At 40.3% G+C, this 17,458-nt stretch overlaps 1 protein-coding gene across 1 annotated transcript in view; it reads left to right on the top strand.

Moving 5' to 3' along the window:
* Positions 1-3,402: 3,402 nt before the first annotated feature.
* Positions 3,403-17,458, top strand: part of NTNG1 (netrin G1) — a 150,962-nt gene continuing 136,906 nt past the window's right edge. The window contains exon 1 of the mRNA XM_065656994.1: positions 3,403-3,648. Within this exon, the coding sequence (XP_065513066.1) occupies positions 3,403-3,648 (246 nt within the window). The remainder of the gene's footprint in view (positions 3,649-17,458) is intronic.

Below are 17,458 nucleotides of genomic sequence, written 5' to 3'. Positions count from 1 at the left end.
AGAAAAAAACATCGCTTTGTGTTGCCTACAGCTAGAAGCTTAGCGCTACGCAAGTGGTACAGCTGTAAACTTCAAAAATGTTATTCTAAACATTTTTGGTTGTGGGGGTTTTGTTTGTTTTTACAGAATAATTCAAATAGATATGTCCTTAGCAATAGAGCACTGAAATGTACAATGCATAGCATGAGTGACTCTGCAGGAATAAATATAAGCAAGACAAATTGTACAGCTCCATCAGAAAAACCCCAGCAGTGCTCAACACATGATCCTTAATGTGCTTTGGTCAATATATTTCTCTGTATCAATGGAAGCTCATTAAAAGAAGATATTGAAGACTAACTGAGCCATGCCGTATTAGTTCTTGCCAAAGCTTGACATTTTTAATACATTAATAATATGTCTGTAATGTAATGGAAAACTATTAATCAGAACCGGTTATATGCCAGAAATTTAAGCTGTAATTGGCTGCCTCTTGTCAGGAACGTCTGTCGTACACTGCTGCAGCTGCCTAATGCTCAGATGTCTTGCGCTCCTCTGCACTTTTTCCTTGTCAGTGCACTAAATTCGATCAATGTTTTAGTCTATAATTCTGTGTAACGACCATCATTATGACTCTAGCTTACTTTAATGAGAATTCGTTATATGGGAAGTATTTTAGCACTCTGTGTTAAGGTAGAGGCTTGCTTCACAGTATTTTAGTCTATTCCAGTCCTATTTATTAGTGGATCCAAGTCTCGGCAGTTATAAAAGGTTCTGGGCAACTGAAGAGCTAGCAAGAAAAATAATAAAGAAAACAAATCTACTTCTAGCTGGTTTTACAGGCTTTTAGTCTAAGGATAATTAAACTCAGTAACTTCTTATTTCTACATAGAAACATGATATTCCCCTGCTGTTAATTCCAGCTATGACCAAGCCTTCTCCAATACAGAGTATGTTTTGATTTGTCACAAATTTAAAATAATTTGGCTCCTTTTTTAGCAGAGTAGTTGTTGCCCTTTAGTATAATGACTGTTCTAAGCTATGGAGTTTTGGAGGTGTTTTTTTTCACCTGCAAAATAGTGAAAACATTGGAAAGGACTAGAGGAAAAGTGCATAAGGTGTCTTTAGAATTACATAGAAAGTGTTCTCTGAATTACTAGATTCCAAAATAATAAGTAAACATTCCCACTGAAAATTAAAAAGCAGGATGTAAGGTCACTGACCAAAAGAGTAATACTACGCAGTGTACTTCTTCAAAAGATTTAATTTTAATTTGGTCTTAGATATTCCTGCTTTTGTGTCAAATTCAGATTTGAAGCTTAAATGTATGTGAACTAATTGAGAATTGTTATTGCATGAAAATTCAGATATTCTCTGCGTATTCTGATAAAGTATATGAGAGTTGTATGGTAACACTTGATAAAATGAATATAATAGAAAATTGCATTTACGTCCATACAGCAATTATTGTAAATTACTTTGCTATGGAAACACAATTCAACCATCTGTTGGCATTTCACAGTGTCTGTAGTTTAGCTCAATTTAAGATGAAGCATTATTTAAATATAGGGAGGCCATTTGCTAATAGTTTTGAAGTTTTAAAAATGCGTATTACCAAAGTAACAAGCTAAGGAGCTCATGAGGTCATACCCTTCCCGTGGCTTGGAGGTGTAGCAGGGGGCTTATGACACTGGGTGTAATTTAAAACTGGGAACAAGCAAAGCAGGCTACAGAAAGTGGTGTCTTATGATTGTTTCTTAATTTCTGTCTGACGGGTTTTCTGAGATTTTAGCATCCAGACGAGTGCAGAGGTGCTGCGGCGGCTGGCTGAAATCCTCCTCCTGCAGAGAGCCCAGCGCCCCAGCTCCCCGTCCTCAGCTGGTACGGGCTGATGCCGGGCACAGGCTAGGAGAAAAGAGTTGGAGTACTTAGCCCTGGTTTTCCTTTTCCATGCTTAGGGTACTTCCTCCCTCTTTGCAGTTTCCCTTGTACATAATTTGTATTTTTACCTGTGGTTTTTAGCAAATATATATATTTTACATCATTTTAATAACATCCTAGGATTTTGTACCTGCAATAACATGATTGAGGTGACACAAACTGCGGGAATTTCTAGTTGCTTTCTGATGAGAGGAAAGTGGATATATCGGCTATGAAATAAACACTGATTACACAGGTACCCCCCACCCACAAACCTAGGAAAATAAGACTGCCCTAACAGAGGGGGAAAGCATCCTTATAGTAACCTACAAATGAACCATTATCTTTATATGTAGTTTATCATCAGTGTGATAAGTAAATCACAGTTTGAAGGAAAAAAAAAAAAAAAGGCAGCAAAGCTCTTCCAATGCTAATGAAAAATTTCAAGGAAACGGAAGTGTGCTTGAAATCTCTGTTACCAAAAAACCCCCAAACAACAAAACAAACAAACAACAAAAACTACAATAAACACCAACCAAACAAAAACCAAACACAACTAAGAAATGCGTCAGGCTTTTGGAGCTTGCTGAGGTTCTCTTATCAGGAGACTATCAGCACCTGGTAGCACTGCTACCCATCTCTGTGTCACTTTAATATTATAAAAAAGCCTTCCTGCTGCTGCCCCGTAGAGCTGGGCTGCCTGCTCTCCTGCCTGCCTCTGTGATCAACGGCTGTGCTCGGTAGCTCACTATCTGTTTTTGCTAGGTTGAAAATACAGTTTTGGAAGCAGAAACCCGTAATTCACCTGGAACATTATAAATCTGTCTTTGTTAGAGAAGAGTTAGATCCTTCATGTCAAAATACTTTTCACTGTGAATGATTTTGGTAGTTTGTTCATTCTAGCACAGCACCCACGGTAAAGGTTAGCCATGTTATACCAATTTGCTTTATATTGCATCAAACCTCTAAAATGTCAACATATCTCGTATTTTGTAATGCATTGATTCTTGGACAATAACTCTAACTCTTATTGTTTCTAAAAGGGTGCTGGCACCAGAAGAAGAGAATGATTGATGGGAAACAGATACCAGCCCGTAGACACTCATCCTTTTGCTTTGGATACTGATTTATCAGTGTGTCTGGGTATCCCCTGCGAGCCCTGAACACGGAGGATCACTCAGGGTTATCGACAGTGTAGCTGAAGACCTGCAACTTTGCAAATTATCTGCTATTGGACATCTTTTACAAGAAGCCCTGACAGATAAGTTATGAGACAAAGGACAAGCGCTGCATTGCTGTGAAAATCTGTCATCGGGGTCTGGGTGTCTTCTACCAAAGTCTTCAATTAGTGAAATGGACACCCTATCCTAATGCTTCACGTTTGAGTTGGAACCTATTTTATAAAATATATACATATATATGTATGTATATGTATAATCTATAGACTGCACATATACCAGTACTGAGCCTCCTTACAAAGGCGTGACGTACAAGGATTTAGAAATGTATTTGTCAAGATTCCTGTCACTTCACACCCTCTGGGTTACTGTATCCTCCGTGATGCAGCACTACCCTTCTGTGTGGGGACACTATGACGTGTGTAAGACGCAGATTTACACAGAAGAAGGAAAAGTATGGGATTACATGGCCTGCCAGCCAGAAGCCAGAGACATGATCAAGTACGTAAAAGTGACTCTGGATCCCCCAGACATAACATGTGGAGATCCTCCTGAGACTTTCTGTGCAATGGTAAGGCAAGCTTTTCGTTTTGCGTAATTAGTGAGTATATATTTGTGATAGATGACTTCAAAATGGAAGCTCTAGTGTGCACATGTAATTATCCAAGAAAATCTGCATCATATTCCAAATGTGAAAGGTTCTGCTGAACAAAATGCTGAGCAGCACATTAAGCTGGGCAATGAGATGTTCTACTTATGGGGACCTAACTTGACTTGGTCTGAATTCAATGTCTTTCTAGGTCAACTTTTAATGACTGAAAAGAAAGCAGCATAAAACTCCTAGCGCATTAACCCATAGCTGGGGTGTGTTTGCCTGGGTCACAAAAGACTTGAGTGAATTATTTCAAATACGATCACCTGAAAGCATCATAGAGTGGTATAATGCAGCACCATCTCCAAACATGAGGCGGCTGTTAGAAACTCAAACTCCAGAAGCTTAAAAAGTGGTGGTGGGAGCTGGACTGGTGGAGTTTTTCCAGCAAGCCCGCACAGCTGCAGGAAGTGTTGCTAGAGCTTTGCTATGGCACAGCAGGTCCATACCAGCAGGTCCACACCTGCGTGTATGGACAGTGGAGAAAGACACACCCACAGGTGGGGGCCACCTCTACCACCTACTGACAGCTTTCTTCTTTAACTGAAGCTGTAGGCATTCCAACCAACTGAAAGAGACCAAAGTCAAGTTCCTTAATTTAGCTGCTTCTAAAATTTGAGGCTGATTTTGGAAATTTTGAGCTTGGTAAATAATTGTACAGGTATGAAAAAAATGAGCAGACACTATATATATCGACCTTTTACAGCTGTGCTTCTCCCAAGTGTTTTCCCAGATTGTCCTGTAAGAGGTCATTCAAGTAAAAGGAAATCTTCAGCTTGTAGGTAACCTATTTGTCCTTCAGACATGGAGAATTAATTTTCTTTGCCACTGAATATTTGTTAAATATTGAGTTGAAAATGCAGTATTCCTTGACTAAAAAATATGAGTTTGAGGTGCAAAACATATGTACTTAAATCAACAGATTTAAGTACACTCAATAAAGCACCGGAAACTTACATCACTACCTACATAATTTAGATTTGAAAACCTAATGAGTTTTAGTAAGTGATGTTATTGTAACTGAGAAAAGTCTGCAAGATATTTATTTGCCTGTGTACAAGTCATCATTGCTGTGTGACAGCATCCCCACAGGAAGGAAATTTGCTTTCAAATGCCTTATGGTATCATTTTCAACCACTACTGTTCTGTAAGGAGTTCAGGTCCAACCACATATACATTTAGGGCATTATGTGCACACATGCAGCTGCTTCCCACGTACATTATGGTAATAGCCACGTGATAAATTGCAGAGCTACGTGAATAAATTACATTCATTGTGAACCTTTGACTGCACCACTTGCTCTCTGCCCACTAATCCATCTCTGCTGATGTGGCTTTAACACTTTAAACCTCCAAGCAGCTTCAAGCAGCCGCTGTTTAAAAACAAATAAAAGCAACGTGCCCCATGTAATATGGTCTTTTTCTCTATCCTGAAATGTATTTTCTCCCTCACAATAGTAATAGCTGTGATTTAGCCCTCAATCAAGTGACATTTAGTGACCCATCTTGTAGTAAATAAGAAAAGTTGTTCTTTCAATGCAAAATAAACTGCCCAGCAAAACTTATTTCTTCCTTTTAGTGCAGATAAACGTTGCAGCAGTTCCTGTCTTAAGTAATTAAGTTTCTGAATGCCTTGGTTATCAGTCTACTCTCTAATTAGAATAATTATTTAAAACAAAACAAAAACCAAACCAAAACAACACCACCAAAAAAACCAATCAAACAAAAAAGGCATTTGGATTAAATCTAAGTATTAAAAATGGTGCCCGAACTCCCCCTGAAAACATTTCACCTAGCAAGGTCTTTGATGGAGGATGAAAGTTTGCTTGGGAATGACCTGAGGTGACAGCTGCAGTTCGCTTGCTGTTGAAGCCCTTGAGATGCAGAAGGCCATCAGAATCCTGACATGAGAAGCAGGGAAAGAGGAAGAACTGGGGAGAGAGCACACACACAGTGAGGGTGTGTATTTAGTGCTGTGAGTGTAGAGTGACTGACTCCTACATGATAAGCTGTTGTATTTTCATTCAGTGTAGATTTATATTGTACATATAACACTATATTCAGATATGCATGGTAATGGCTTGACTTCCTCGAAACATTAGGAAAATGACAGAAATATTTGATGTTCCTGAGGTATTGCACAGCAGTAGAGCACTCTCGTCCCTAAAAATGCTTCATGTCTATCTGTACTGTAGCTATAGGTAGAAATTACACATTTCCTTCAAAATTAGGTTTTACATATTTATAGAGCTAAACCTTTGACATTTCCCAATTAGATCTTTTATTTTTGTGCTCATTTTTAGTTTTAGAAAATCAGTTAAGATAGCACTAGCATACTTGGAGAAGGTGCGCGGTGGAAAAAAAAATACATTTCTGTTAGGCATGGTCTTGCAGTAAAAAATCCCAAATTTGAAATGACAGAGATCCAATGGTTTCTCTTCAGCATGGTGAAGTGCCAAACAGACTTATACAAATGCTTAGTTTTATTGTTGTGAGTATTGGATATTTCCATGCTAAACCTGTGTACTGGTGTTTTGTTATTGAAATCAGGTTAATGCTGCCTTGGAGGAGATGAGGATCCTTTCAGATATCCTAACAATAAGCAAGGGTGCCGAACAGCCGAGACTGCTTCTGCAGGAAGAGGTGGAAGTTGAAGCAGCCTCCTGTTTTGTTTCCATATCAGTTCTCTGGTCAGGTTTAGTAACTTTCTGTTCACCACAGATTTAGACACTAGCTGTTGAGTCTGTGTCAGCTATCAGTGTACTGTAGATTATATCCCTGAGACACAGCCAGACTGAGATGTTCACACTGCTTTAAATCCCTGGGAGTAACTAATGGTTAGAGAAATCTTCTACTTCCCTCTTTGTAAGTGCTTGTTACAATTTCACAAGTCCTGCTGGGAGATTACGATAAAATCTAAGGCATTTTGTGAGAGGGACATGATGATAATCTGCGATAACGCACAATGCAATTGTGTGTTGCAATGCGCGCAAGCATACAATACAGAGGAGATGGGAAGTTAATGGTAAAATTTGCCTCCTACTTATTTCTGCAAATTCCCCAGGGACTCAAGTGTCGCTACAAGTCCATTATGAATTTTTACTCTGTGAGCTTGTTTAGTTAACAGACCAAATAACAAGGTTTTACACATCCAGATTTGTTGCAAAGTGCAATACTCCTCTTGTCAAGTAGCTAAACCCAGAATGTGGCAGCTCACCACCTGTAAGTACCTTTGGGTTGTCCCTCCATCACAGTGTCTGTAGGTATTACAGGAAACATGCATCAGGAAAACTATCCCGCAATTGCTTTTATGCAATCTATTCTGAGAATAAGATTATAGTTTCTGGTGACATTCAGTATTGACAACTCGTGACATTATTCTGAAACCTCAAACCCCTGGAGTCCTATGATTATGTGAGATTCTCAGCTTTCATTTAAAACATTGTCTTTATTTTCTTAGTCCTTCTGGTTGCAGAGAAAAGTTTGAAAATGAAACAGAGAGGCTCAAAAAGCAGAAGCCAAATAAATAGCTTTCTAAATTGTTATTTGTTTAAAATCTCCTAATTTTTAAAGTTGCTCAGGATTTTTAGGGCTTGGGAAAGGATTTTGCTCAAGAGGAGAGATACACAAAAGAAACATATAAACAAACAAATGGCTTAGAGTGGTGAATGCTCATGGTTTTTGGCCATAGAGCTGCTTGTACCTGTAAGGAGGATGTGACAGCATCCTTCCCCAACAGGCAGCATTCCTCCTATCTGTGGGATAACCAGCCCTCTGCAGAGGGGGTTGACTGGTCACTTCTGGCTTCCCTGTATATTTTAAAGCAATCTCTTGCTGCTTTGAGTGAGGCACGCGCACTGGCAGGTGATGCATGTCTGCTTTCTGTGGCATTCCTTCAAGGAAATTTGGTCATTCTTTGTCAGTCACAGAGCTGGACTGGATGGTCACAGTGTTTGAGCCAGTGTGACCATTACTGTGGGTCTGTAATTCATGAACTTGGAGCATTTGGCATTGGTAAGAGTGTGTCTGGCACCACATGCTTGTGCTTAATTGGCCTGGGAGGAGAAGGAAGGGGAAAGAGAAAAGACAAAGCAGCTACTTCACATTTTCAGAACTGCAGGATTCACTTTGCAGAGGTACTGTAAGCAAATTTTCAAGTACCTGGGGGGTGCTAGTTCTTGTGGCCTACAGCATTTCAGTTTACAAAACAAATCTGCTTTAAATCCCTGGGAGTAACTAATGGTTAGAGAAATCTTCTACTTCCCTCTTTGTAAGTGCTTGTTACAATTTCACAAAACTCTGTCTGGTTATAAAAAGAAACAAATCTGACTTTTCATGACTATCACAGTCTTTTGCCCTACAAGAACTGTGCACAGGATGCTTCTGATTTCTTTGTTTCTAAAACATTTGCTGGCTGTGCCCTCGGGATGAACACTGGGAGCCCCTGCGGTGCTGCTCATGGCTCAGGGTTCCCAGTGCCCTGAAACCCAGCTTTTAGTATGGGGTTTGCATTAAAACCTTAGCCAGGATTAGTGTGCAAATTCATCACAAACTTAACCAGGAGACTCCTAGTGGCCATTCCTGTAATTTGCAAACTGGAGGTGAAATTTACATTACTGAGCTGTGTTTGCGGCTGAAGTGGCAACATAAAAATAGAATTTTCTGCTTATGCTTTGATCTAGTTATCATAACACCATCCCACATCCCAGTGGTTAAAAAATGATGAAATTATTGGCAATTGTTGCTGCCTGCGTCTAGTTTTCTTCATAGTTCAAACAGAAGCTTGAAAAGAAGGCTACAGATGGGAGTCCTGTGCATTTGTGCAATTTCTAGAGCAGAAATGTTGATGACGGTAGAAATTTGAGCCCTTGAGTGCTCCTCTGTATTTCATAGCCAATCAAAACTAAATTAAGAAACAAAGATTATTAAAATGTCTTCTGTGCATGTAATTCTGGTATAATATTATGAGGTGGACATTAAATTTTTCCCTCGGAGACTTTCAGCGTCATTAATATAGCATTCCTTTAATTACAAGTAGGCTCATATTCCTTAAAAAAGGGAAAATACTCCACAGTGTAGTTAGTGATACCATTATTATGTTTACTGAAATAATTAAATGAAGAGATAATCTTCTAAGTAACATATAAATCAAGATGTGAAATGTAGTTTTGGAAGCATTTTGGCATGCATAAATGCATTCTTGGGTAAGACATTTTAAAAGTGTTGAACCATTAAGAGATGTTGAAAAGAAAAAAGCTTTTTTTCTTTCATAGGCTGAATAAGGGTATAAAATCTTTCATTTTAGTTCCGTCTACGCAATCTTATTAGGTAGCATGGAGTAGAACGGGAACAGGGAGTTAAAGATGAGACTATTGTTACTGTCTTGTTTAATGTGGATTTTCATAGTTGTATACTTTAAAAGTATGTACAACTCAAAGTTGTTGCAGACTTCATTTACGATACCTGCATTCATCTATTTTGAACTATTTCGAGTATTTTTAATTAATACAAATGTTGCTCTGTCATTATTGGAAAGAACATTATCCTTCAGGAGATGGAGTTTTTATTTTGGTGTTTCCTCTTAAGTTACTTGATATTTCATTTCATTTCTAGTACCACAAGACCTATGTGGTGAGCTACAGCCCCCCTACCCCTTCTCCTCTCCTCCACATAGGGCAGGACACCCCCACTGCCCCACTGACATAGCTGCTCCCATCCAAGGAGCACTTTGGTCCCTAACTTCCAGCCTCGGACCAGAGCAGCTAGCAGGAGGAGAGCAAGAAGCACGCACCATGCCCTCTGCTCCTGCCGCCCCTCCCGGCTCCCTCCCATGGGTCAGCGTGGAGCCGACAGCCTACCTGTGCCTTTGGTAGCAGCCTGCCCACAAACGCTTCCAAGGCTTCTTGTTCCTCAGGCCCCTTGGGAAAGGAGTTCTTCATTTCATAAAAGAGAAAAAAAATTGATATCCTTAATGACAGCAGGATTTTTTAAAAAATGGTTTGGTAAAAATCTCTTTTCTTCCAACTGGAAGCAATCTAAAAATTGAAAAATTCTCATAAAACAAAACTGAGGATTGCCAGTAAAACAGATTTGCATTGTATTCATTATCGCACATCAAGATTCCCCAGTAAATCATGAACAAAACTCTATCCAGTTCCTTTTTTTTTTTATCCTCAGTTACACTTTGGGTACTGGAATGTTTTCAAACCTTAAACAAAGCAAAAGCACGCCCACAAAGTACTTAAGTTGTTAAAAATATTTGGGAGTAAAATAAGGCTCCTAAACAAAGTCAAGGGCTTCTACTTATTTTCAGTTGCAGAGTTTTAAGGCATATATCACTACTATGCGTGAAAGCGCATCCTTTTAAAAATATGTATATTTTATAAATACACTTAATAGAAACTGTTTAACTGCTGCTTTTAACACTACCTTTATTCCTTTTGATACTTGCTCTCCTATTTTGTTTATTCCTCTGAAGTTAGCTGAAAATATTAGACATTTGTAGCTAACACAGTGATCAATAAATGATTATTTTGAGACCATCTAAGGAACCTGAAGGTGTACAGGTCCATAGGACCTGATGAGATGCATACACGGGTCTTGAGGGAACTGACGGATGAAGTTGCTAAGCCACTATCCATCATATTTCAGGAGTCATGGCAGTCCAGTGAAGTTTCCACTGACTGGAAGAGGGGAAACATAATCCCCATTTTTAAAAAGGGAAAAAAGGAAGACCCAGGGAACTACAGACCAGTCAGCCTCACCTCTATACCCAGCAAGATTATGGAGCCAGTCCTTCTAGAAACTATGCTAAGGCACGTGGAAAATAAGGACATGATTGGCAACAGCCAGCATGGCTTCACTAAGGGCAAATCATGCCTGACCAGCACTGTTTAACATCTTTCTTGGCAACACGGACGCTGGGATTGGGTGCAACGTCAGCAAGTTTGCTGATGACACCAAGCTGCATGGTATAACTGGCACGCTGGAGGGGAAAGGATGCCGTTCAGGGAGACCCCGACAGGCTTGAGAGGTGCACCCATGCGAACCTCATGAAGTTCAATAAGGCCGAGTGCAAGGTCCTGCACATGGGTTGGGGTAACCCCAAGCAGAAATACAGGCTGGGCAGAGAATAGATTGAGAGCAGCCCTAAAGAGAAGGACTTGGGAGTGTTGGTTGATGAGAAGCTATAAGAAAAGATGGGGATAGATTTTTTTTTTTTTTTAGCAGGGTCTGTTAAGATGAGAGGTAATTGTTTTCAACTAAAGGAGGGGAGATTCACGCTGGACATGAGGAAGACATTTTTTACAATGAGGGTGGTGAAACACTGGCACAGGTTGCCCAGAGAGGCAGTAGATGCCTCATCCCAGGAAACACTCAAGGTCCCAGGCTGGACAGCACTCTGAGCAACCTGGTATAGTTGAAGATGTCCCTGCTCATGGCAGGGGGATCGGACTAGATGACCTTGAAAGGTCCCTTCCAACCCAAACTATTCTATGACCTGGCAATGTGCGCTCACAGCCCAGAAAGCCAACCACATCCTGGGCTGAATCAAAAGAAGTGTGACCAGCAGGTCAGGCGAGGTGATTCTGCCCTTCTACTCCATTCTTGTGAGGGCCCACTTGGAGTACTGCACTCAGCTCTGGGGCCTCCAACATAAGAGAGACATGGAACTGTTGGAGAAAGTCCAGACAAAGACACAAAGACAATCAGATGACTGGAGCACCTCTCCTATGGAGACAGGCTGAGAGAATTGGGCTTGTTCAGCCTGGAGAAGAGAAGGCTCCAGGGAGACCTTATAGCAGCCTGCCAGTACCTAAAAGGGATCTACAAGAAAGCTGGAGAGGGACTTTTCACAAGGGCATGTCGTGATGGGTCAAGGTGTAATGACTTTAAACTGAAAGAGGGTAAATTTAGATTAGATATAAGAAAGAAATTCTTCACCATGAGGGTAATGAGGCACTGGGACAGTGGACTGCCCAGAGAAGCTGTGGATGCCCCATCCCTGGGAGTGTTCCAGGCCAGGTTGGATGGGGCTTTGAGAAACCTGGTCTAGTGGAATGTTTCCCTGCCTGTGGCACAGGGGGTTGGAACCAGATGATCTTTGAGGTCCCTTCCAACCCGAACCATTCTATCATTGTAATAACGCTTGTTCTTAGAAAGCAAGGTATTATAACATGTAAAATTTCAGCAATAATAGAAATTATTTCAGGGCTTCTGTCACCTGGTAGGAGGCATACAGTGTACATGTTTGAACAAAACATAGCTGTGAGGACATGCATTTTACTGGTGGGTTATTCATGGCCATGGCAAGATCAAAATTAAAAAAAAAAAAAAGACTAAATTTTTAACTACTGGGGAGAACTTTTCCCAAATATTTTTCCCCTGTCAATAGAAAATTTCAAATAGATAATTCCTGGAGGGCCAGCGAAGTGGTTGCCACAGGCTGGGAGGTTCACACTGGTGGAGGCAGGGTGGCTCACAGCACCCCTGTGCTGCTCGCTGCTGCCGTGCTGTCCTGTCCCCCAACTGCATCTGCATCCTCTCACTGGGGCAATTTTGGCTTTGTGGATGAGATTCTCGCAAATACTCGTGCTGGTGTCCCCCCTGCTGCCCTCAGCACCCCAGGCTCCCCAAATTGACTTCCCCAACCAGCTGAGGGGAATATCTGGGAGGAGCTGCCCAAGTACTCTGCAGGAACTTGAGCATTTAGTCTTATTTTGGTGTGGAAACAGCAATTTTATAAAGAAATAAATGGCTTCCACTGTAAAATGGATTCTCTGACATCCACAGGGGAATCTGAATGGCTTGCTGTCAGTGCAGCTGGACCAGAAATGGCCCCTCAGCAGCACCTTTAGTGCCACCTTCTGCAGTAAAACCATACTACTTTATAAATAAAATCTTTACTAGCAATGTATTGTAATTTGTACCTCTTCTGATGAGGCAGATGTGATGTCAAGCCTGTAGCTCACTGCAGGGAGACTCTCCTAACAGGATTTGCTGGGGTAGAGGGACAATGCAGTAAAGCAGCAGCCTGACTAGCACTCCTCATCCGGAGTAGGACAGCACATCACCCCCTACCCTCCTGGGCTGAGGGCTAGTGGTAGCAGGTGACCCCACTCCTCCTCTCCTAGAAACCTTAAACTGAGATTGTATTTTTCCAGGGGGACAAATCCACCTTTCAGCAGAATGACCTCTGCTTTCTAACCTGCTGGTGTCATGCATTCAGCCCAGAGGAGCAGTGGTGCGGGATTGCTCCCTGCACAGGGAGTTTTGCTTTCGCCTGTCTTGGTCAGGGTGTGATGCCTTATGATCCCAAGTGAGCTGTGCAGCATTGTGCTTTCCAAGCTGCTGTCTCATTTTGAGGACAGTGTACAAGGAGTGTGATATTTTTCCTCCCACTGTGATGGGCAAGTCTCAGAGCGTGAATTTTGGATTTACTTAGCAGAACTGAGCAGAGCTACTGATTTTATCCTGCTCAGGTTTGTCCAAATTATCTGGACAAACAATTTTTCCTTCTTCATTTGGTACCTGTACATCTCTAAACCCCAGAGTTTCATGTTTGTTTTTTACAGGGTTTGTACTTTGTAACAGCTAAGAATCACTGGAAACCAAAAGCAGGTTCCTCAGGCACTTCCATGTATTAAAATTTCCATTTGTAAGCATCTTAGTTGAAAGAAAGCCAAGTGAACTCAGCCAAGAGTTCTGCAAACCCTGTGTACGTCTGGACAAATCTTCTGGTTAGTGGGCTCCCCTGGAGTCCTTCAAGAAAGCAGAAGTCAGTAAGGTGACTCCCAAATGATTTTAACATTTAGACATGTATGTTACTTACAAAGCAACCGGTCCCAAACACAGCTCAAAGTTGCCCCATGCATACATTTAAGTCCACAATATTCTGCCAGAGCATTCGAGAAAAAAAAAAAAAAGTGTACAGACTGAAATGATAATCAGGCTCTTTCATCCCTTCTGCTCTATGCTGTGGAGCAGAGGGGGAGAAATCCAGACAAGCAGTAGCAGTCCCTGTTGACAAAATATGGAAATTGCCCATCTCCTTATGCAAGGATGAAAACCTGTCATTTGTTTTTATCCACAGAGTTTAGAAGGGGCTGAATTTGTGGGAGTTGCTGAATTTTAGTACAAGTACCACTGCTGCTTTTTTTTTTTTTAACAATACTGATACTGTTTTGCCGAAGCTGTGATTTCCAATAGATAAAAATCCCACATACTTATTTAAGAGTAGCTAAAACCAGGTACAAAAAAAAAAAAGTGTTAAACCGAGTATTTATTGGCTTTTTTCAAGACCTATAAGTACTAGCTGGATCTGAAAGTCAGAAATAATCCCAGATACTATTAAGGTCATTGACTGATGAGATGCATTGGGATGCTAATCTTACTACATGAAAAGTAGGAAGTAGTTCTGTACCCGATTTATGTGTAGAAACAATGGCTGTTGATACACATTTTAAGTATAAAAGTTTATATTTTCACAGGTCACTTGTAGTGACACAGTCTTGATCTACAAGTACAAGTATAGCTAGGGACGTGAAAATCCTTGGCATTGAGCTGGCTTGGCAATGTGTGTAAGTGATCTCACGTAGTTTTGGTGTTTGCTGTATCATGTTTTCTGTAAAATGGCTTTATTTCTTATCTCCTAGTTCTTTAGGCAGATTGTTTATAGGGAGTTTAGGAATAAAAAGGGCGAGGGAAGGAAAGGGTGCAAAAGAATTATAATTATGTTTATTACAAGCAAGAAATCTACTATATCAGAGATACTTTATGTCAGAATTCAGCCTAGGGAGAATTTTTATAGCTAAGTAGTTGTAAAACATTTAAAAGAGAACACCATTATGATGAGAGAAGCGTTTTCTTACATGTACACACTGTGTCTTTCCAGCATCCTGGCGCATTTTAGATTTTTATCTGTAAAACTGTCAGGAGCCATCATTTTAACTCATCAATTTGATTTTTACCATCTACACCTGCTCATAAGGCACTTTCCCCCAGTGAAAGCTAGAAACAGATCTGCTTGTGGGTGACATTTACAAATGACTGGGAAAAAATAAGTAGTAAAAAAAAAAAGGAGTAGCAAACAGTTACACAAAAGCCTTCATCTTTTAGAAACAACAATGTGCATAGCTATAGAAAAAAGTATAAAATATCATTTTCTGACTGCTAAAACAACTCTTTCTACATGTGCTATTTTCCCCCATCTATTTTTATCACAGCCTTCCAGACTTTGACATGCCTCTTGGCTTCCTTGACCATATGGATCTGCCAAGCAGCATGAATACTGTAGGGATAACCTGCAGAAATAGCCTAGCAAGGTGTCTCACTTTGCAAGAGTTTGCTCAGACTTTCAGAACCATTAAGTAAAGGGCTTAAGGGGTTCAAGCATTGTAGCTTTTCTCACTAAAATTGAGAAAAAAATTTGCTAGCAGGTTGTATGTGGAGTCCCCTTTTCCCTGAAATAGAAGCAAGAGAAGCTTTTGAAAGTAAAAGAACATACAAGCTTTTCATTATCTGAAGCACTGGCTTTGATGTTTTGGGTTTTTTTAAAAAGGTATCCTTCAATAACTAAGAAGTAGGTAAAGGTCAATCGTAACGTATATTTCATGCCTAAGAGTCAGTGTTTGGCTTTCCATAAACAGAACTTAAAATATGATCTTCCATTGAAATTAACATGCCCTGTATAAGTCAACAGAAGGACTTCTACTGACAGCAATGGATCACGCCCAAATACTGCTTCCCTCGTAGTGCATATTATCCTCTGTACCATATCAGTTTGAAACTCTCAACTAGAAACTTTAAAAGCATCTTAATTAAAAGCAAAATTAACAGTATGAATTTATCTTTTCATCTTTTTCTTGTCAGAGTTGATTTCACTGAAGTTTGGTTATTTCCAGCCTTTTTCAGTTATAAAATCTTTACACATTGTATTAGTGCTTGCTCTTGGATTACTTTACTCCTGTGAGCTTCAGTGCGAGGCTGATTGTCTCCAGTGACAGGACAGGGTTTGGTTAAAGTGATGCATTTTTTTCTTGGGTACAGTTTCGGCAATTTTGGGGCATGCACCGAAAACATATTTTAGACCTTCTAGCTGGAAAGTGCCAGCTAGAATACATACATAGAATACATATCAGGGTTTGCATATTAAAATATATTACTTTAGCTTTATGCATCTCATGGCTTATTTGTAAATAATTAAAAAAGAGAGAAGGCTATTGTTGAATAATCTTCTCATAGTTCTCCATAATTGCACCATCACTGGTTGCAGCACTCAGCATTAGCTAAGCATCATCAGTTATGAACCTCAGGTTTTATAGGTTTAAAAGCAAGTCTCCAAACAAGAGTTCAACAGTTCCCTTTTTTCATTAATTAGATAAGATAGGGTTTTCAGTATAACATTTTGTGAAATTTTAAGCTGTAATAGAGAGCATGCCATTTTTAATCATTAAACAATGGACAAATGCTTCATGTCTGAAATTCACAAGCGTTTTGTTTGTTTTTTGAAGCCATACATACATTTGTTTCCCCTCCTTCTACAAGTTGTTTCTACAAGTCCTCAGCTGTTGTAAAGTGGTGTACATGTATTGAATGGGATGGTGCAACCACCATGGAGAATGTGGCTCCGTACATCTGCCACCTGTGCCACCCCTGCACACGTCCCCAGGCCAGTCCCTCTCTCCAGCCTCGCTGAAACAGAGACTCTTGAAAATGGTGGAGAAAAGGAAGACTGAAGAGAGAAATGGGGAGTTGCTCTAAAGAACACAAGAGCCTGCCTTCCTCCTGACTCCCTCTCTCATCACACCTTAAGGGCTCTGCGGCTTGAGAAGCCACCAGAGCTGTTGGATTTGTTCTAACTTACACTTCTGCTATCATTTTTGGGGGTTTCTTTTTAAATGGTGCAGACCCATATAGACCTTCAGTTGTGCACCTTAGATGGGAACAGGTGAAATGTTTTTGAAATCCTTTTGAAGTCTTAAGGGTAAGGAGTTCAGCAGTAGGATGGGAGAAGCATGTACCAAAATGTGGATTGGTTTATAAGGACCCCCTCATTGTGCTGCTTTTCCTAGGCACAGTCTCCAAGACAGTAAATCTATAGCAGGAGTACAGAGAAAGCAGGTACAGCCTTTCTACAGGCAGTGTTCGACTCTCCTGATCAATAACAATCTAAGAAGTTTGAGTAAATGTCGTTCTGGTGATTGTATCTCATCAAGGGCCTTGTACTGATAAGTGATGAAATGATAAAATCGTGCGTAAGATCAGAAACAAAAATCAGACAGAAGCAGGGCCCCACTGAATTTAACCTTAGTCTCAGGGGGTTTTTTTTCAGTTCCCATCCTCAAGGTCACTGCGCCTATGCTAATGCAATTGTCAGCATCCTCTTCCTGCCATGCCAGTTCCTTCTGATACCCCAAAAGATGATTTACAGGAGCTGACCAAGAAAAAAAATATATACTTTTCACAAATTAGAGGGATGAATGGCACGTCTGATGACCTATTTTAACACTTTTTTTTTTTTAATAACACCACCTTACATGAGCTTCTGTAAACTCCTGTAATGTAAGCCAGTCACGGTTGGGTTTTTTCAGCTGTCAACTTAGCCAATGTCCAGGGCCTCAGAAAGCAGATGTAAGGGTGATGCTAAGCAAGCCTTTGCTGTCACTTCCTTTACTCTGGATTAGTAATTGGTTTGTTTATAATTATAAGCAATTGTAAGTATAAAGCC

Source organism: Caloenas nicobarica, chromosome Z (genome assembly GCF_036013445.1).
Source record: "Caloenas nicobarica isolate bCalNic1 chromosome Z, bCalNic1.hap1, whole genome shotgun sequence".
In the NCBI taxonomy this organism is placed as follows: domain Eukaryota; kingdom Metazoa; phylum Chordata; class Aves; order Columbiformes; family Columbidae; genus Caloenas; species Caloenas nicobarica.
This window is presented reverse-complemented; position numbering and strand designations above follow the sequence as displayed.